A 17,986-nucleotide genomic window follows, 5' to 3' on the forward strand; every position below is an offset into this window, starting at 1 on the left:
GACTGGATATAAGGAAGAAATTTTGTCGATGAGTGTGTTGAAACACTGGCACAGGTTAACCAGAGAGGTGGTAGATGCCCCATCTCTGGAGTCATTCAGGGGTAGGCTGGATGGGGCTCTGAGCAACCTATCTAGTTGAAGACATCCCTGCTTATTGCAGGGAGGTTGGACTAGGTGATCTTTGGAGGTCCCTTGTAGCCCAAACTGTTCTATGATTCCATGATCTTCTGTTAGTCAGTAACAATTCTTCAGGAAAGGAGTGTGAGTTTCTCTTATAAGTGTAACCTGTGAGATTGAGGATGGTCATACTTGGTAAATGAACACTGGTGTGGGTTATTTTTTGCTGTGGATTTTTTAACTGGTATACTCTTTAGACAGTGAAAATGAGCTAGTCATTGTTGATTCTGCTGTGAGATTTGGAAGTACAACTTTCAATTCCAAGTATGTTTTTCAAATCCAAGTAATTTGGGTTTTTTTTGTCCCGTCTTCAAATCCTCAGGCTTCCATATTTGAGGTGGTTGAAACATTTATATTTTTCTATAGTGTAGATTTTTTGAGGATATTTGACAAATATTCTAATAATATAATATAAGACTGCCCTATAACTACAGCTATGCAACTGAGAAGTTGAGACTTTTCTTAAAGAAAGTTGGACTTTTCTTAGAAAATAATATATTTAAGCAGGTAAGTGAATGGAGAAGTTCCTCTGTAAAGGGATGCTCGCAGTCTTATGTTTTAATTACAAGATTGACTGTGCAGGTTAATTTATTAATGCTTCCTCATGTATGTTGAGTGAAGCTCTGCAGATATGTACATTAAAGTCATGGCTGTAAAGAGTGTTTCATGCACTGGCATTTGTGCAGTTCAACAACAAGGTGGATGAGGGAAGTCATTATACCAAAAATAAAGGTAGTTTTAAAGGTTGTTTTTATCTAGATAACCCTCCTAACCACTTAAATGTGACATGGCTGAACACTAACACTTATGCAACAGAAAGGGCAAGAAAACACAGACATGAGAACACAGTTGCTATTCTGTGTCTTAAATCAGTATAAGCTGCTGTGGAACCATTATTCCGAAGTTACCACGTCTGAAGCTTTTGAGGATTGGCAGTAACAATGGTGGTCACTCTTAAGTATTAGTTTATGGATATCCTTTCCAGCAAAATAATGCAAGTGTTTTAGATAAACTTTAAGAACAAATACCACATGGTTAGCAAAATTTGTACAAAACAACCATACGTGATCTATGGAATGCAGTTGTGATGCTTTTTGCGTGCTAATTTTTTGCAGATTGTCATCTCTAAAGAATTTTCTGTGGAAAAGTTATTACTCAGAATAAGAAAGAGGTTAAAATTCCAGTCCTCAAAACATTCTTGAATGTTCTTTGCCATGTGAACAACATCTTTGAGGGAAAAATTAAATATAAAGCTGTAGAATATTAGTTTAACAGGCTTGTTGTTGGGAGAAAGGATGTTAATACCTACTTGAAGAAAGAATGATCAGAAAATTCATGTTGAGATGGAAATTTTAGTATACATGTAAATAAGTGGAACTTCTTTTTTCTAGGCTCTCTTCTTTTGGAGTCCAAAATTAACCCGAACACTGCGTACCAGAAGCAACAGGTAAACATACTCTTTTTTTTTTGCCTCACATTTAAAGGCAGGTTCTTTAACTTCAGCAATACAGTCCTTTTTTTTGCCTCTGCAAATTATATTTCATGTTCTTGTACCAAAAATAAGAGGCAAAGTAGTTCTCAGCATTTTTGTGCACTTCATGATACATGTGATATTTCTCTGCATTTTTTGTGGAACTGTATATATAAGTTGTGCTCTGCTTTACACCAAAAAATGCATTCGGAGAGGTAGTTGGAAAATCACAAAATAGCTGAGGTTCCTAAGGATTATAGTATCTGAAACTTAATTTTTTCTTCTTTATATTTCGGATACTACAACTTTCAGTGTATTTTGTTTAAGAGAAGACTAGAAGGCTTTAAACCTGTTTACATGTTTACCTTTGGCTTTCACTTGGAAGATGGATATAAGTTACTACTGCTTCAAAGCATTCTGTATACATAAAAGCAGTTTCTCACCTCTGGTTTGCACCTTGCTTCAATTATTTAAGCCATGCATTGTGAGCCCCTGAAGAATGCTACTGACATGGGTGAGAAGTGAACTGTGGGTCTTGTACTTTGTCTGCTGTTCTTATCTCATGGTTGCTGAAAATTACCTTTAGAGGTTTAGAATTGCTGAACCAGACGGTGTTTTGTTGCCTGTCTGATCAGCTAAGACTTGCTAAGATCCTGTCTGGTACAGTCAATATATTAAAAAACTCTTCAGGCTTCAGCTTTAGTAATTTATTATAAGCATAGACACACTGTAGTTTTGCTTACAGGCAGTCCCAGTGGTTGTGCAGCTGTTCGTAGGATTTTATGTTGAACTAAATGGGGAGAACCATTCTGGGTTAAAAGTATCCTTCTTTGGAAAATTTAACCTGTATCTGCCCATTGATATAATTCATCATGCACCATATAAACAGTCCATACTGAACAACTAAATGTGGGGTGAAGAATCGATTGCAGGGAGTAAGAAAGGATAAGAGCAGCAAAAATGCTAAGCAAGCTAACTCTTAGTTGTAATCCTGATTAGCTTGAGGTCATGGTTCTATGATACAATAACTCAAGCTTTAGGACTCCTGAAATGACATGGAATATTTCACAGCTCTATGGCATAAAGTGCTGATCTAGTGTAAACTTGCTTTGCTGGTTCAAATCTCTTCAAAGAGCTTTGAGGAGTGAGCCTTGTATCAATAGGCTTTATGCCAGATCAAACATGAAGCTTACTTAAAGTAGGCATAAAATTGTAAGATCAGTCCAAACCACCACACATGCCTGTCAGTAGTACAGCATTTCCTATCTGTGCTCGCTGCTACTCTGTGTCAGACAGGTATTGTAATCTATCACTGCACAAATCCAGTACTGGTGACTGTGAAAACATGGTTAGAGAAATAAAAATATTAAACATGAATCTGTCCTGTTAGAACAGCACTGTATGTTTTCTGTGCTGGAGAAAGGAAGGTGCTGTTCTTAAAGCTTTCAAATGCTGTCTAGATGGAAATTGGTATTTGCAGACAGATTGTTCATGTTATTTAAGCAAAGCAGTCTCTAATATTAATTGAGTGTAGGATTCCACTTGGAGCCTTAGAAATACGAAATCTTTCTTGGTGTGTGTATTGATCTTACTTTATAGCATGTTATCTTTCAAGTGAGGCCTGCTTATCCTTTCCCTTAGTAACAGGCAAGTTCAGAATTCAAACATGATTCCCTATGAGCTAAGCTTGGAGCTTTGCAGCTGAAAGGAAGAGCTGCTTCTTTCCATTTCTGCTCATAGAACTCTGAACTGCCTAAACTTACTAAATCACAAGAAAATCAGCTTGGTACTCCAGATCCCTCGTCAAAAACGAATAACTGTCTACGTCAGCAGCAGTTTCAAGCCACCTTACAGCAGATCCCTTTGTGGAATGGAAGAGTCAGATCTTTCCTTTTTGCCCGCAGAATGCCACTTAGGTCATCTCAGCTACTAGTGAAATTGCAACCTGAGACAGAAGACTTCCTTTTGAGTTGGCCTGCAGTTGTCAGTTGCGCTCATAAAATTTCAAGAAAAATCTCATAGAAATCTAAGACTTAAAAACTAAGTTTTTCCAGACTTTAATCTCAAATTTTTTTGTGAGGGTAAACCTTCATTACATTTTAAAAGGATACGTAGCAGTACATCTGTTTTTACTGTGATATATGTAGCATGTGGCTTGTGTGCACTTTGCATATCTAATGGAAGAGCTGGATGAGTTCTGACTTAAAGCTTGTAAGAAGATTGTTATGAGACTTGTAAGAAAAAACAATCTTTTAATGGACCAACTAATATAGTTTGTGACTGGAAGGAAGGCGAAACTTGCTGTGCCAGTTGCTTTGCATTCTACAACAAGCCTATAGATACCTTTGTGACAAACAATGTAGTTCTTCCACTGATGAAAGAACCTTTTACCTATGCTGCACTATTAGTGCCAGTGTAAAACAAATTGTCCTATTAATTGTTGATACCACAAATGCTGTAATCTCTGGCTATGCATATATATATTGTAATAGTAACTGTCACAGCTTAGATCATTATTTGTCAAAATAATAGTGTGAAGACTTAAATACAGCTTTACCTTGCTGCCTCTGTTCACTTGGTGTGTAAAACATCCATGGAAACTACAAAAAAAAAAAAGCCATAGCCTATGAACCCATCAGATGGTCTGCTTTAGATTCCTTGTGGTTTAGGATTGAAGGCAATGACTGCCCTTTTATTGTGGGTTAGTCAGGTCTCTATATGCACGTAAATGTTGATCTGATTGACAGTGGATACTACTGTCTGCTTTTCTCTTTGGAGAGGAAGAGTACTTTGCAGATCCTGAGACCTGCTTGGGGACTCTTTTTTCATATATCAGCAGGATCCTGAGATACTTTGGCTTGCATGTTCTATTCCCCAGTCTTCCTAGGCTTACCTGCCATTTAGAGTTTTGAAATAATTCCTTAAAGCATGAAATACATAGGCAGTCTTTTAACTACCATTTCACCAGTCAGATGAATTAGATTAGCCTTTCAGTCACAATGAAGGGTCATTTTTTATTGTGCATTCAGAAAGAAAGATGTATCTATGTATCTGGTTCTGTAACATAGAATTGCTACCAGTGGAAGTTTTTGGATGCTCTGAAGTGTGTCCTTCCTCGTAAACTCATCCTTGGTTACACTATAAGAAGGGAATCCATATGAGGAAAATAAACTGAAAAGAAAACAACTTGAGAAACTAGTGTCCCGTGGCTCAGAAAAAGAACTAATATTTCTTAAGGTACAATTTGTAGGCAGAAGGTTTCTTCTGAAAAAGCAAAAAATGCATCAATACAGCCATTTGGCCTCCTGACTTTTATTCTTGTTTAGGGCTGTATGTTAAATTTTAGTGGTACTCTTAATTTAAAATGTTAAGAGTAACAGTTCTATAACTTTGGTATGGAATATACTGGTTTTCATTATGGGTAAGTAGCACACAGCTTAAAAGCAAATTTTGTTTATTAAGTAGAATTTAATTATACTATGGGTTGCTGGACCATACATAGAATACTAAGTTTTCCTCTTCTGTTGATGTTTTCTTCATATCCTAGTGAAGTAGAAGATACTTTAATTGTAATATCCTGGTGAAATCAGTTTATACACTTCATTCCGTTCTCTATTTTTTATGTTTTGTTTTGTTTTAAGGCATTAAAATGACACAATTCCAGAATGCTAGTGACAGAGATACTGCTCTTAAACAAGTTATCCTCATTCAGAAAATGAATTTTAGGACAACATAGCTCTTCCTGTGCAGCCTTAAAGGAGAAATAAACTCTATGTAGATAGCATTTGTCTAGGGAGAAAACAGATGCGGGTGTGGACTGGGGTATATACTTTTCAATATACTTTCAGTATACTTTGGCAATACTTTAGCAATGGAACAGTAAAGACTTACATCCTCAACTTTATTTTAGGTACACTCATGTACATCCTGTAAACCAATGGTGAAGTATGTATTGCATCCCTTTCTGTGCCTGAAACAAGAATGACTTGAGTTGCTTCCAGCTGTAAAGTCTTGCCTCTGCTCTAAAAAACTCGAGTATTTTGTGTCCTCTGCCTTTGCGGTCTATTTTTTCAGGTCCTTAGAAGGATACAAAGCTTAAATTTGTCTGGAGCATCATCTACTAGCTATGTAGTTTTAAGGTATCCTTGAATGATGGAGAGCAGACTTATTACTAATAACAAGGCTAAATTTTGAAAAGATCCAAAAATGCTCAGAGAAGATGAATTTCCTACCCTTGCTTTCAGGACAAGTGAGCCAACAGTGAAACTGTTTCAATAAAATTTGTGCCTATTGTAGTTAAGATAGTAAAGAAAAGTGTGTGGTTTTGTGGGGAGAAGGGAGAAACACAGGGAGTGATTGCTGTTGGTTTGGGGGTAGGTTTGTTTATCCATTTTAGTGATCACATGTTCCTTTATCTTCACATGTCTTCCTGTGAAATCTAATTTTTCTGCTGTTTCTGGGTATAGTCACTAGCCCAGTGAGTTGAGTTTCTGTTATAGAACTAATAAGCTCAACTAAAATTACACGATTCATGGGAATGCAGCTATGAAATGGCTAGCTGAAAACTCATGTATGATTGTTGAGCTTTCTTAGAGTGCCTTCTGCCAAAAGGCTGAATGTGCTGTTGATATATTATTCCAGTTTTGGGGATAACTTGTTAAAACATCCAGATATCCAAATTCTAAATGAACAAATGCATAAAACCAGATGAAGAATTGAAACTTTGTATTGCTTTACTGGGACAGGTTTTTAAGCGTGAAGATTCTGCTGCAACTTACCATGGTAACTGTATATATTTAACTTAAAAAAAACAAACCCTGTATAGTGCCAGTAGTTTGTTCATTTCATAAACTGAAAGCTGCTTATGAAACTACTGTTCTTTGTAAATAATTATCTAGCAAGATGCTGAAAGGTATCGTGACATGTCCAGGGAAGTATCTGTAACTGTACATGACGCAAGGGCTTAGATGAGGAATCGGGCAGTCCAGGAGGGGGAAGAACAGCCTTCCTTGACTGAACTTCCAGTGGGGCCCAGGAAAGTGTCATACACCTAAATGATTTGAAGGCTAGTAGGAAGAGAATAATTTGCTTTTTAAGACAGAAAGGCAGAATTTATGGAAGACATATCTAATTTGGGATACTGCTACTTCTTGAGAGTAGCCTAAATCTCATAGGGTTGCCAAGAGAATATTTTGGAGCTGCAGAGAAGACTAGTATTCTCTCTGGATGTGAACACCAGTGAGAGAGCATTGTCAAACAATAAGTTTTCTTAATTTTATCCCATTAGGAAGGAGAACTTAAATCAATTTTGCAGCAGAATCAAATCCCAAGTACTAGTTGCTCTGAAATTCTTCATTATGAAATCCCAGGGCTTGCTTTGGCAATCATATGAATGCTGTACAACACACCTGCTAATCTGCTTGCCAGTAGTTAAATAAAACCAATTTAATGTCTAATAAAAGTGTGACATCTGGTGAATGTTACGGCGAGAACTTGAGACTGATAGTGTCTATTTAACAACCTTACTATTAAGAAGCGTAAGCCTCTTGGCAATCAGTGCAAAAAGTGAGCAGAAATCATAGGATAAATACTAAGCCCTGTCCACCTAAGTATAGTCACTACTGCTTCCTGGCTTAAACTATTGCAGTAGTATTTTTGAAGGTTGGTTTCTTAGAAATGAAGTCTCAAAGCGGTAGCACACAGTAGTGCTTCCTTGAAAACCTCTACCTAACCTGAATCTGTTCCATGTGTACTTGATGCAGCCAACAGTGAGACAAGCAGCAGCGAAATTCCTGATTGTATTCTGAGGAAGTTTTGCCTCAGGCTACATCATTATAAGGAAAAGAGTGCAAGAGGTCAACCTCCATTGGTAGAAATGATAAATACCTCTTTATGGGAATATTCAATACATAGGTCTTCTAAAAAGAGGCCATGCTCAGAATTTTTGCTTAAAATTAAGAATTCCTGATTATATCTGAGCAGTCATAATGAACAATAAAAGGAAAGAAGACAAATGCATATAAATAGTCTTAGGGAGACAGAAAGTTTTGTATGGGCTAAGGTAGTGATGACACATCCAACTGGCACCATTGTCAAAATATTTTTTTGCAAAGCAGCAAATGATTTTCAGTCTCAGAACAAGATTGTGAACTCTACATAAGTAGTTTCCTGATTATCATCCTATGTAAAAAAGATCTTGCCAAGAACTCTAATGCATCTTGCGAACTATGAGGAGCTGGAACACTAGGATTCTTGCAGAGTACTCAGCAGAGAAGCCTTCAGTGATGAAACATTTGTCCATGTTTATGACTCAGTTCACACAGTGCAGCTATGATTTAATACTGCAGTTTCACATTTTAATTGTGTTTAGCGGAAAGCTAAATAAGAACAAATTTTAGATGTTGTAGTAATCCCATCCAGTTCCTTGTCTAGAGGCTACCATTTTGGATGTAATGCAAAAAAAGGATATGCTCTTCATCAAACTGAGCCAGAACTGCTCTTATGAGTCAATACTGAAGATCTTATGCTCGTAGAAGGGTAACATAGAAGACTCTTCTCCTTACCTCTAACCAATAGCTACTATAGCTAAGCATATTTATTCACACTCCTGTTTTCTGTTGGAATGGAGGAGGCAGTTGTAAGAAATTGCAGTTGCTTTTGAGAATGATGTTTGGCATTTGGAAGCAACAAATAGTCTTATTCCATAGCCAAGAGATCCAGAATGGTTAGTGGATTCAAATTACACCGAGGAGGTTTCAGATCAAACACACAGAAAGATTCCTTTAAATAAGCAGAAACTAGACTTCTATTCATTTTTTTAATCTTTTGCCGCATCTAGAATTTCCTTCAGTCATCTAATCGTCCATGTACAAGGCTTGTACAGCTCTTCTTTTTGATGATTTTAAGCTTTGTAGGATTAAGAAAATGAAATTACATTCATAACTGTATTTCACAGTGAATTTAAACTTTGACTGAACTGTGTTATTATGCAACAGAGTGAAGTTCTTTTCTCACTTAGTTTCATTTTCTGTTTTTGAAAGCCCTTGAGGAAAAAGGATGTACAAACAATTATTCTCCTACAAAGGATCTGGAGAGTAGCAGTTGATAGATTTCTTTTGAGATAGTGTTATTAATCTATAATGTTAAATCATTGTGTGATAAGACAACAGATAACTAATAATTTGAAGATGTTAATGTTGGCAATTGAAAAATACTTTTCTAATATTAATAAACTGAACTTGAAGATTCTTGTTCTGCTGCTCAAATAATTTATTTCAGCAGCTTTTTGTTTTGCTTTCCAAAGAAGAAACAATTTAAGAAAAAAAATAAAGTGTGTAGCAGTGAAAAGATACTGGCTCAACTTCCATATATCATAGTAGATGATCTTGTTTAACAAGAACAACTGCTCTACTATGGCCAAATAAACTTCCGTACATCTGTTTTTCAAACAGCTTTACCTTTGTGTCTTCCCTTTCATTTTTCCTGTGCCTGCCGTCCTCCCTCCATCCCTCCTCTCCCCAGGGACAAAAGGCAGACAGACCTGTCTTAGTCCAGTGCTGGATTGTGTTTGGAGACTTAGAGCTTTTGTTTATTCAGCTTAATCACAGTTAACATAAATAACGCTGTCCTTATTTGTGTTCTTTTAGTCATTTCCTTATTTGCCAGCCATGTTCTTCACAAAGAAGAAAAGATGTTTTGATGTTCTTTTGGAAATGGCTTGCCTAGAAATCTAACCACTTTCACCTAAATGGAAATGTAATTAGATAGGAATGTTGAAAGTTGTGCTAGGGTCTGCTTAAGATTTAGTGTTAGGTTTGTGGGGGTTTTGTATGAAATAAGCACTACTCAGTAGGAAGCTGATGGGATAGTGGCCTCAAAAATTACTGCAGTATAAATACTAATACACTGACCTCTGCAATTAGATTTTGAACGTGATATATATAACTAATACTGCTTTTAAAAGATGGTTAATTTTTTTCTTCCCCGCTTTGGACCTTCCCTTTTAAAATTTTTGTAAACTGTTGGTTTTCTTACTCTAGAAGAGTCAGCAGTACTAAGTGCTCTCAATCTGTTATTACCAGAGTATTTGCACCATGACCTGTCTTGCAGTGAATAAACTATTAATTGTGACTTTCTTCTTCCTTTTATATTTTGGAGGTGGTCTTCCTAAATCCCTTTCTTCTGTGTACCACCTCAACCCTTTGGAAAAGGAAAAGGTAAACTATTTGCCATTTGTAAGGTAAAGCTGTTAATGCCTCTGAAGCAGTATAGCTGCTCTGGTAATGGCAAATTGATTACATTGTATTGCTTGACTGAGTACTAATGGAGCTAGCTGATCCTGCCATTTAGATTATAGTTTAGTTTAAGGACTTTTCTAGTAAGTGCATATCAATCTAAATGTAAGATTTCTCTTTATGCTCAATGTTCATTTTAATATTTGAAATAAATTAAGGCTAATTAATAAACTATCTTAAACTTTATAAATGTCTGTATAAATTTATACAATGCTTTTGCAAATATTTAAAATTTGTTTCGGAATAATCACTATAAGCAAAATCTATAATTAATGAAGCAGAAATACTCTTTTATGGTTCTTATTGAAATAGAAGTAGAAAAATACTCATGTCTCTTGTCGTGGTGAGGAAATGTATATTTTAGCACTTAATTGAAATAACGCACTTTCATGGGGCTATATGTATTTAACGTGGCTGTATTTCGGCTAGCTGTTATAGGAAGATTAAAGATTTTTTTAAATCAAACTTGTTCAATATGTAAATAATGCAGGTTATATTTTCTTTCCCCCTCCCCTTTTATAATTTAACAGTTATTTAGTAGACTGCCTGTAAGTTACTGCATCAATTACCTAAATTAGTGTGCAATATTGTTCCTTTGCAGAGTCAGCTTCCACTTCCATATATTGTTTTTGCATACAGGGCTCTGATAAACTCTTGAACTATTCTAGTAAGTAGGTGAAAGCTTAAGTGTCTGGATAGTAAACACAGCTAAGCATGGTTTTTACTAACTTCCAGAAATCTATTGCAAGTCTTCTTTAAGAATTGTAGTTTGGAATGAGTAAGAATGGTGTGGATGGTTCAGTGCAGTAGGAGTGTGTACTCATAGGCAGTGAACTGTGTGCTTGTTAAAGTTCCCGTTCCTGTTTAAAGTTTGTAGGCATCTTGTGGCTGCTTTTTAAGCACAGTGTCTTCTGGGACCTGTAAAAAAGAAAAAAAAAAAAAAAAAGATTGTAACTTTGATCCTACAAAAAATATGCAGTTTATGTGGTCCAATTGAAACAGATTATAAAAAAAAAAAAAAAAAAAAAAAAACAAAAAACCAAAACAAAAACCAAACCTTTTGCTTTTGTTACCATATTTTATCAGAGGGTGCAATGATGTAGAAGTATATAATCTAGACCAGATGTTTTGAGACTTACAATATTGTGGTCACATGAATTAAGAACTAAAACTAAGTATCTTTTTGGAACTTCCTTATTCTGATTTATGTAGAAATATTTCTAAACCCAAGAATCTCAGAACATATAAAATTGTACAAAGTATGATGATTACATTGATATTGTAATACTGTCCTGCCATAATTAGGTGTCAAGCTGTTTTTATTTTTAAGTTTTACTCTTTAAACAGTTTGTAAAATCTGAAATATATTGCCTGAAAATACTCTTCCTCTCTTTAAAGGATACCTTGATTGTGTGGTCTGAAGCTGAAAATTATGATTTGGCGCTTAGCTTTCAAGAAAAAGCAGGATGTGATGAAATATGGGAAAAAATATGTCAGGTAAGTTTAATAAATGTAACATTGAGTCACCTAAATCATCTTAATGATTGTGTTCAAAATTTTTATACTGTTCTGAGAGGTAAATCTGAACTCTGTAGATATAAAGTAAAAACTGTCATCTTAGCCACCTCCCCCAAATTTTGTGTGTTTAAGTTTGGAAACTTTGTTCTTCATTCAGAAATTTGATATGATCTTAAAACTATGTTTGAAGGGTTTTTAAGAGCATTTTCAGGTCTTTTGGTTAAAGTAACTTCTTAGCTTTATTATTGCCTGAGGAAGTTTAGCTCAAAATGAATGCTTAAAAAGTTTCATAACAATTAATTTCATAATTTTTCCAGGTTTGCCAAAAGGGAGAATGTTACCTGTTCAAAGTTCTATTGTAGAGGGAAGAATGTGAGCTCTTAGTAGTTTTAATAATGTATTTCTCGTGGATTTAACCATTTATTATTTACATTTCTCTTCCTACATTTCTCATTCTTCTCCTTCTCTTATTTCATTCTTCTGTTTCAGGTGAGGGGAGTATCAAATTTCTCAACAGAACTTTTTTCCGTGTAAATGTGCCAGTATGCTTCTGTTGAGAGTGTGAAAGATTGATCTGATAGTTGAAATATGAGATCGTTCTCTCCCTGTATTATCACCTCAAAGCTTTAATTCTTACCGTTTAAACAAACAATTAATATGCAGTATGTATAATTAGCTCATGTTTTGCCACTATGACTGGATGACTAAATAGTCACTGAATCAGTATTGTTTCTGTGTAAAATTTGGTGAGGTATTAACTATTGACCAATGCCCGAAAGAGTTTAGTCTATATATTGACTGATACTAGTTCAATTTGTCCTTGTTTGGGTTTTGTCTTCCATTCCAAGCATTACAACTTGTCTTAATTTCTATGCTACATTAGGTGTGATTTGTCTATTTCTCTTCTGATGCATGCTCTCTTTCTGTTCTTAATAAACATGTGCCTCTCACTGATTTCACAAATAAAGCAAAAGAAATCTGTTTTCATAATTGTGTGTGTATAGATCATTCCTTTTTTTAGGATTGAGTCTTTTCAACAGTTTAGCACTTCACATAAGTTTCTGTACTTATTTATGTAATAAGTACAAAGGCACTTCCAGGAACCATAGCAGTTGAAGGACCAAAAGTTGGGGCCAGAAACAAAATGGGAGAAAGGGGAAATTTTATTCTTGGGAAACACCAAAAGAAGAAGCTGAGCTTCCTCAGCCTCCTGTGAAGTTCTAATATTTTTTGTAAGAAACCAGTGTCTTTACATCCTGTTTTGAGGCCATGCTATTGTTGTTGTGTCTAGTGTACTTTAAAGATCTGAAGCTTCCTCAGTCATTAAAAGCTTTTTCTAAAAGAATAACTTTATACCCCTTACACTGGAAGTGGTTGCAGATGTGTAAGCAGAACAGTATATGGGTTTTAAAAGCATTCTGGAGTTTAATCTAAGTCTAGGCTTACTGTTAGCCATGAAGAATGATTTCTCTGAAGGTTTTGTGTTTTGTTTTGGTTTTTTTTCTGATTCTCAAGATTAAAAAGAACAGTATCTTCTTCTGTTTTGCACAGCAGTGCCTTTCTGGATTTGACACATCACGCTCCAAGGAGAGCCTCCAATTAAGATGTCATTAAAGCTGAAACACTCTGGTGCCCAAGCATCTCTCTGTATTCTCTTCCCAATTTGTACTTTCCATCGTTTCCTCTTTGTATCTCTAGAGAGATCTTTGCAGCTCCTGTGCCTTGTTTTGCTGACAGCTCCAGATTTCCACTACTCTTTCATTAACGTTGATTTGGAGTTTTGTGTTCTTAAGAGAGGATTCTGTGCTTCTGTTGAGTATTTAGAAAGTGCATGATAGCAGATTTTGACTTGCAGCTCTCCAGAACTGAAAACAAGAATCAAATGAACAAGACTGGCCTTTGTCCTCTGAGGCAGCAGGAACTTTGAAAAGCTTCAGGGGCAATTACATAGTCTATAGCTGAATGTTTAAAGCTATCACTGCAGTCATATAATACTGGTTTGCATTTGAAAATCTGTCTGCAGAGAAGACAGACTGGAAACAAATAACTTATTTCAGTAGTCTATTAAAAAGTTATAGTCCATACTAGTAGTTATGAATTTCCTTTTTTATTTGAAGTGCTCAGAAAATGTAGCTTTTTCCTTTGTTTTTTATCCTATTTGTAGAAAATAAATAGAATTAAATATTTAATGTATAAATATTTTATAAAGCCTTCTGTTTGAAGAAATCTTTTCATATCTTATTTTCCAAATCAGCTGTACTCAATGTCAAACTTACATTTGCACTTCTGTTTTGGCCATGCAAAGCAAAGGTGTGTGACATTTGAAATGTTATTTTTAAAAAGCATTCAAGTAGCAGTAAACATTCAACTCCACTTTTCTGAACACATCTTATTTTGTAGGTTCAAGGCAAAGACCCTTCTGTTGATATTACTCAGGACCTTGTCGATGAATCTGAGGAAGAACGTTTTGATGATATGTCATCACCAGGTCTAGAATTGCCATCTTGTGAATTAAGTCGACTAGAAGAAATTGCAGAACTTGTGGCATCTTCACTGCCTTCACCGTTACGTCGAGAAAAACTCGCACTAGCACTGGAAAATGAGGGCTATATTAAGAAGCTCTTAGAAATTTTTCATGTGTGCGAAGACTTGGAGAACATTGAAGGACTACACCACTTGTATGAAATTATCAAGGGAATTTTCCTTTTGAACAGAACTGCACTTTTTGAAGTAATGTTTTCCGAGGAATGTATAATGGACGTAATTGGATGCCTAGAATATGACCCATCTTTATCACAGTCACGGAAACACAGGGAATTTCTGACTAAAACAGCAAAATTTAAAGAGGTGATTCCTATATCTGATCCGGAGCTGAAGCAAAAAATACACCAGACATACAGAGTACAGTATATTCAAGATATGGTCCTACCCACTCCCTCAGTTTTTGAGGAAAATATGCTATCAACACTTCATTCTTTCATCTTTTTTAATAAAGTGGAAATAGTTGGTATGTTACAGGTAAGTTTCAGAATTTCACGTCTCTTTATTTGTGATTGGGCAGAGAAAGTTGAATAATTTTTCTTGGAAAGACTGAGGTGCTTCGGTGGAACATTCACTTCTGTGGTTCTGCAAGTCATTTTGAAGTATGATGTAAAAAGCATATGTTCTTAAATTTCAGAGTAGATTCTCTGTAACTGATTTAAATGGAGCGAACATGTAGAATCCTGATTAAGGTCGTTTGGAATGAGTAGCACTGTTTTCATTTTGAAGGGTTGATTTTGTTAGGGTTTTCTTTTTGCATTTTGGGACTTAATAGGCACTACAGTTAAGGGTATTTTTTGTCATGTTACCATGACAAAAATATCTAATTACTTCACCTAGTTTCACAAATATCGTCTCATACCAGGATATAACTGTGTTTAATTTTGAGGTAAATTAATTTGGTTGTTTGGAAGATACAGGTTCAGAACACAGCATTGCCTTAGGTGCTTGCATGTATTGGTTTGTCTTGTAACTCCCTAAATAATACTGCTTGGAATTACCAGTTTTCATGATGTATGTCTTACTGCAAATGTAAAGAGATAATATGATGCTTTAGATATCTTACCATCTTATCAGCTGACTTAGCAAAGTGTTATAGCATATGTGTTTTGGTTTGTAGAAGCTAATTATTATTATCATCTTAATTCCAGTGTTTAATAAATGAATAGCCACTGTCTTTGTAGGAGTTGTCTGATCTGGAGAAATGGACAAAGTGCTGGATGCTACTGATAACCTTAATCATATTTATCTTCAGTTGAATCTCAAAATGCACCCTGTTTAGTTTCATGGAAAATGCAGCAAGGATTATGAAAATGGCTTTTGCAAGCTCACATGGCAAACCATTGTCAAAACCATACCTCCTGTTTTTCCTCTCCACACTCAGTTGATCAGAATACCAGTTTTACTTCAAGGGAGCAATGGAAATGGTTCAATTTAGGAGTCTCAACTTGTGTATCCAGTACACCTAGTGTGTCTAAAATGTCTTGACCTCTTTGCAAGGGTTACTAAAAGCAAGTCCTGAGGATGATACCTTTTGGCTTGAGGAAAAGGGTAAGAATTATTCAGGTGTCTTAGTGTCAGTGGCTGATTCTAAGAGGATTCTTGAACTTAGAAAAGGAAACTGGGCAAGGAAAAATGAGACCTGATCCTGCAAAATCATTAAGAGTGTGTTTGCCAGAAATCCCAAGGCAGGTTGACCAAGGATTAGTGACTGATTAGTTTCCTTTTTTGTGTCTCTTACAACCTTTGTTAGGTGAATAGATGTAGACTAAGCCGGGGTTAGAATATCAAGGTTTAGTGTGGTTGAAAAACTTGGTAGTTGCAGTTTACAGTTGAAGTAGAGGCTCAGATCTGATTTTGTGTGACTGCAGGTTTCTGAACCTTATCTTCACTTCTCTTACTATGGTTGTCTGTGATTGAGAATAATGCATAGGCCCTGTGTAGTGGAGCCAAAAGAATTAGCACTGCATAGCTTTCAAAGTTAGATAAATACTTCAAACTGTTCAAGTGCTTTCTACAGCTTTGAGGAGACAGAAGTGGTTGTGCAGAAGGAAGAAAATATACCTTGTGCTATATTGTATTTCCTAGTTCTTTCACACTACTACTCTGTAGCATTGAGGGGGAACTCCCTGCGTTTACAAATAAGAGTCTGTGGGTAATTATTTGACATTAATGATTGGTTCTTGGGTTTGAGGGAATTAAAAGAGACTATCCCAAATTACACACCCATTGCATTTCTAAGAGCTTAAAAGGCTTGATTGATTGATTTTTCAAGTTCTCACAGTGTAGCTCTAAACCAAACCTTAAACCTACTTACCTGGCATATTTTATTCGTTTATTTATAGAGCAAATGTCAGGTTGCACTTTCTGTTACCTCTGCCCCATAAAGTTTCATTATCCCCTTTCCTTTCTCCACCCTCACACTCCCACAGTCCATATATAAAGCGTATGACACTGTTCCTTCTCATTTTTTTAAGCAGAATAATGTTCTGAGAGCAAAATTAAAAGACTGTGTTTGTTGATTTCAGCTCTACAAATAATTCTTATGGTCTTTGTTCCATTAGTGTATGGTTTAACATGCATTTCTGTAGCTGGTTGTATTACAGTACTTTGGTGGAGATGTGTGTGTTATTTTGTGTAAAACTGGAAGTTGTCTGTAACTGGAGTTCCTGACGTTTACTATTTTAGATCTTGCAAGATCCTGGTGCTTACTAATCTGGTGTCTGTACTTAAGAAGCTGTTTCTTGTATAAGTCATTATTAATTGAAGAGTTCTGGGATGCTTCATGGTAGTTTACTGGGAGCCACGGATGAGTCTCAAGTTCTTTGTTAGTGCGTAATACAGGTTGCTAGTGCTGCCACTGTTGATTTTAGGTTGTCTCTCCTGGCCTGCTGAGGGTGTGACAAACAAGTTATCTTTTTAGGAAATTTTACTTCTCAGATTAAAAGTAAACTCCGTGCACAGCTGATATCCTGTGAGATACTGCAGTTATTTTGTGTACAACTGAGTTGTTTCATAGTCTGTTCTTTTCTCTCTTACTGGCTGTGAAGGAAAGGAGAAAAACTGTTACCTCCACCATGAAAAAAAGATGAGCTCTGAAGAGCCCTTTTCAAGTCAGGCTATCTATTAACTAAACTGGCGCTTTTCAACACCCTCACCTGAAATTAACTCAGCCATACCTTAGTTACAGAAGAGTGACCAGAAATTTGTGCAAGACTGCAAATTTTGCCTTATGCTTTTTGACAGGCCAAATGACTTCACTCAAATTACCACTGTGTCTTATTTAAGGTTTTTAAACTGAGATTGGACATGGCACTTAGTGCCCTGATCTAGTAAATGGACTGACGTTGGACCAAGGGTTGGAATTGATGATCTCTGAGGTCTTTTCCAACCCAGTCGACTCTGTGATTCTATGTATTTGGTGTCAGTATAGGGCATTTAAGGTTATTAAAGGTCACTGGCATTGAGGTCAGTTTTTCAATTATAACTAGTGAATTCTGTAAAGAAGAATATGCTGATTCTTAGGAATTCTGGCTGTATTAGGAGAGACTTTTGATATCCCTTTAAAATACATAAATGTATATATATAAATACTGTAGTCATGGAAGATATCTGCTTCCATGATTTTGCTTTCTTTGGTAGGTGAATAACTTTTGCCCATTCTGTAGTAAAACCAAAAAACCTTTGGCATGTAGGGTTATGAACTGTATTCCTCCCTCCTTCTTGATAAACGTTAGCATTCCTGTAAGCATATAAAAATGCTTACACTGCTGGGCTTTTCTGAGAAATTGAGGTTAGCTTATTCGTGATTTAATTGTCTACGTTCTGTCTTTTTAAGTAACTATATCAAGGTCTCACCAAACTAGATACCATTGGTCATGATGGACAGTAAACCTGTGATAGCACTATTTCCAGTCTACGGAATTAGCTGCTGTGGAAACCTAATTAATTACAGGTTTTATGATTGGCTGTACATAAGATATGA

At 35.9% G+C, this 17,986-nt stretch overlaps 1 protein-coding gene across 1 annotated transcript in view; it reads left to right on the plus strand.

Moving 5' to 3' along the window:
* Positions 1–17,986, plus strand: part of PPP4R3A (protein phosphatase 4 regulatory subunit 3A) — a 43,093-nt gene that overhangs the window by 7,104 nt on the left and 18,003 nt on the right. Inside the window, exons 2-4 of the mRNA XM_080344805.1 lie at positions 1,569–1,624; positions 11,341–11,439; positions 13,861–14,478. Of these exons, the coding sequence (XP_080200931.1) occupies positions 1,569–1,624; positions 11,341–11,439; positions 13,861–14,478 (773 nt within the window). The remainder of the gene's footprint in view (positions 1–1,568; positions 1,625–11,340; positions 11,440–13,860; positions 14,479–17,986) is intronic.

Source organism: Nesoenas mayeri (genome assembly GCF_963082525.1).
Source record: "Nesoenas mayeri genome assembly, chromosome: 5".
NCBI classification, from domain to species: Eukaryota; Metazoa; Chordata; class Aves; order Columbiformes; family Columbidae; genus Nesoenas; species Nesoenas mayeri.